Source organism: Triticum dicoccoides, chromosome 6A (genome assembly GCF_002162155.2).
Source record: "Triticum dicoccoides isolate Atlit2015 ecotype Zavitan chromosome 6A, WEW_v2.0, whole genome shotgun sequence".
In the NCBI taxonomy this organism is placed as follows: Eukaryota; Viridiplantae; Streptophyta; class Magnoliopsida; order Poales; family Poaceae; genus Triticum; species Triticum dicoccoides.
Window position 1 is genome coordinate 208,330,899 of NC_041390.1, and position 1,915 is coordinate 208,332,813.

Consider the following 1,915-nt stretch of genomic DNA (forward strand, 5'->3'; position numbering starts at 1 on the left):
GAGTAACTCTTAGTGATCTAAACGCTCTTATATTTGTTTACGGAGGGAGTAACTCTTAACGTTTCAAGAGATAATCATGTGTCCTTATATTATCCTTCTTGTAATGGCTATTTTAGAGTAAACAGGTTGTGAAGTTATGGTTTCACCATTAATTTGGACAGCTCTTGGTCAACTGATTTTGTTTAATTTTGGCTGGAATTGTTAGATTACTCCAGACTCCAGGCCTATCTGTTTATGCTTACCGTGTGGTTGTTTCAGGTGCTGAAGTGCCTGAAGTCATTACCAGGTTCAACTCAGGCAAGAGTCCGTCAACTGGGAAGGTGCGAAAAAGGACCATACAGCAGGACCCAGTAAAGCTGGCAAAGGAGCAGTTCCAGATAGCAGCTGAGTCTGGATCTGACCTCGGTTTACGGTGGTTGAAGAGGCTTGGAGATTACGAAAAACAGCCCGAAGAGCTAAAGCAAATCCAGCAATGACCTCCAGCGAAAGAATACCGCTGCATTCGGCAATTAGGCCCAATTCTTTTGAACAGATTGTGAAGAATCTCGTCCTGGAAAATCCTGAGCGAAAAGAACTTGATTTGCCTTCCAAAATCTCGAGCGGATTCTGCAGAATCCTAGTGCAATTCAAAATCCTCGAAAAACATAGATTTTCACAGAATCCCAGGATTCTGGTAAGTCCCACCAAAGAAAACGTTTCGGATATGAGAGTACCCCTATTGGAGGAATAATTTACAGCCAAACTGCCCCTTTTGCACGACTGAACGGCCCAGCAAACGCTCGATCCCCACGAGCGCTAGCGGTGGCGGGAGCTCCACCAGCCCGCCACCGGCCACCATTTTTTATGGTGTACGGCGCAGAGGCAGTTTTGCCCTACGACATAATTCATGACTCACCTAGAGTGCGCATGTACGAAGAAAGAGAAGCCGAGCTCGATCGGCAGGACAACTTGGACGCCCTAGAGGAAGAGCGCGACGTGGCAAAAGCCCGTTCCGCATTTTATCAACAGCAGGCCTGAAGATATCAAAGCAGAGAAGTACGGGACAAAAATTACAATGTTGTCGAACTAGTTCTACGCCTGCCGGATAAGAAAAAGGACAAACTCAAGCCCAAGTGGGAAGGTCCATTCATAATCGACCAAGTCCTGACTGGCGGGGCATACCGCCTGCGAGATGCGTCGGATAACCGACTCGAGCCGAACCCATGGAACGCCACCCGTCTCCGAAGATTCTATGCCTAGCGCCGGACTCTGTGTTCGTCTCCTTCCTCTGTCCATTTTTTGCATTTTTCTGTCTTACATTTCTCTCCTTCCCCTCTTTTCTTTTATAGCCCTTAAAGGCTTATCTAGTGACGCGCCACTCGCGCTCATTAAACCTGGGGGCTTCTTTAACAGAAGCTTATTTATACGGGCTTCACGCCCAACACATGTGTCAAACTTCTGCATGTACATTTTTCTTCACCATTATATGCATCGATATGACTTAAGTTTTGGCCAAGCTGGGTTGCCTGGCTCCTGTGCTTACCCCTACATTCCCGATTGTTCGGCTAGATGGTAAAGGGAGCACCTCTGCGATTGTTACTGCCGGGTCAGCCGGATGTGTACCTCAGACTGGGTAAAGCCGAAAGCTAGCGTTCTTAAGGGAATATTCGGTCGGTGAGATAAGAGATGATCCTTTTCTTTTTATGCGCCCCCAGATGCTTTTTTCTGCGTCTTTTTACGCAGTCCGGACATGCACTTTAGGGCATGCCTCCCAGCGAAAGGAACCCCTAACGGAACTATTCTCTCTGTAAGATGTTTCTTACTAACCATATAATATAACATAACTAGTTGGGCACTTGTCTGATAAAGCACTAATGACCCCTACGCCTGGTCTCCACGCATACCACGGTTCTTATATAACCGCTATGGTATTCGG

The 1,915-nt window shown here is 47.0% G+C and overlaps 1 protein-coding gene across 1 annotated transcript in view; it reads left to right on the forward strand.

The window, feature by feature from the left end:
- Window positions 1-742, forward strand: part of LOC119316611 — a 12,531-nt gene extending 11,789 nt beyond the window's left edge. Inside the window, exon 9 of the mRNA XM_037590967.1 lies at window positions 216-742. Within this exon, the coding sequence (XP_037446864.1) occupies window positions 216-476 (261 nt within the window). The 3' untranslated portion in view covers window positions 477-742. The remainder of the gene's footprint in view (window positions 1-215) is intronic.
- Window positions 743-1,915: the final 1,173 nt, after the last annotated feature.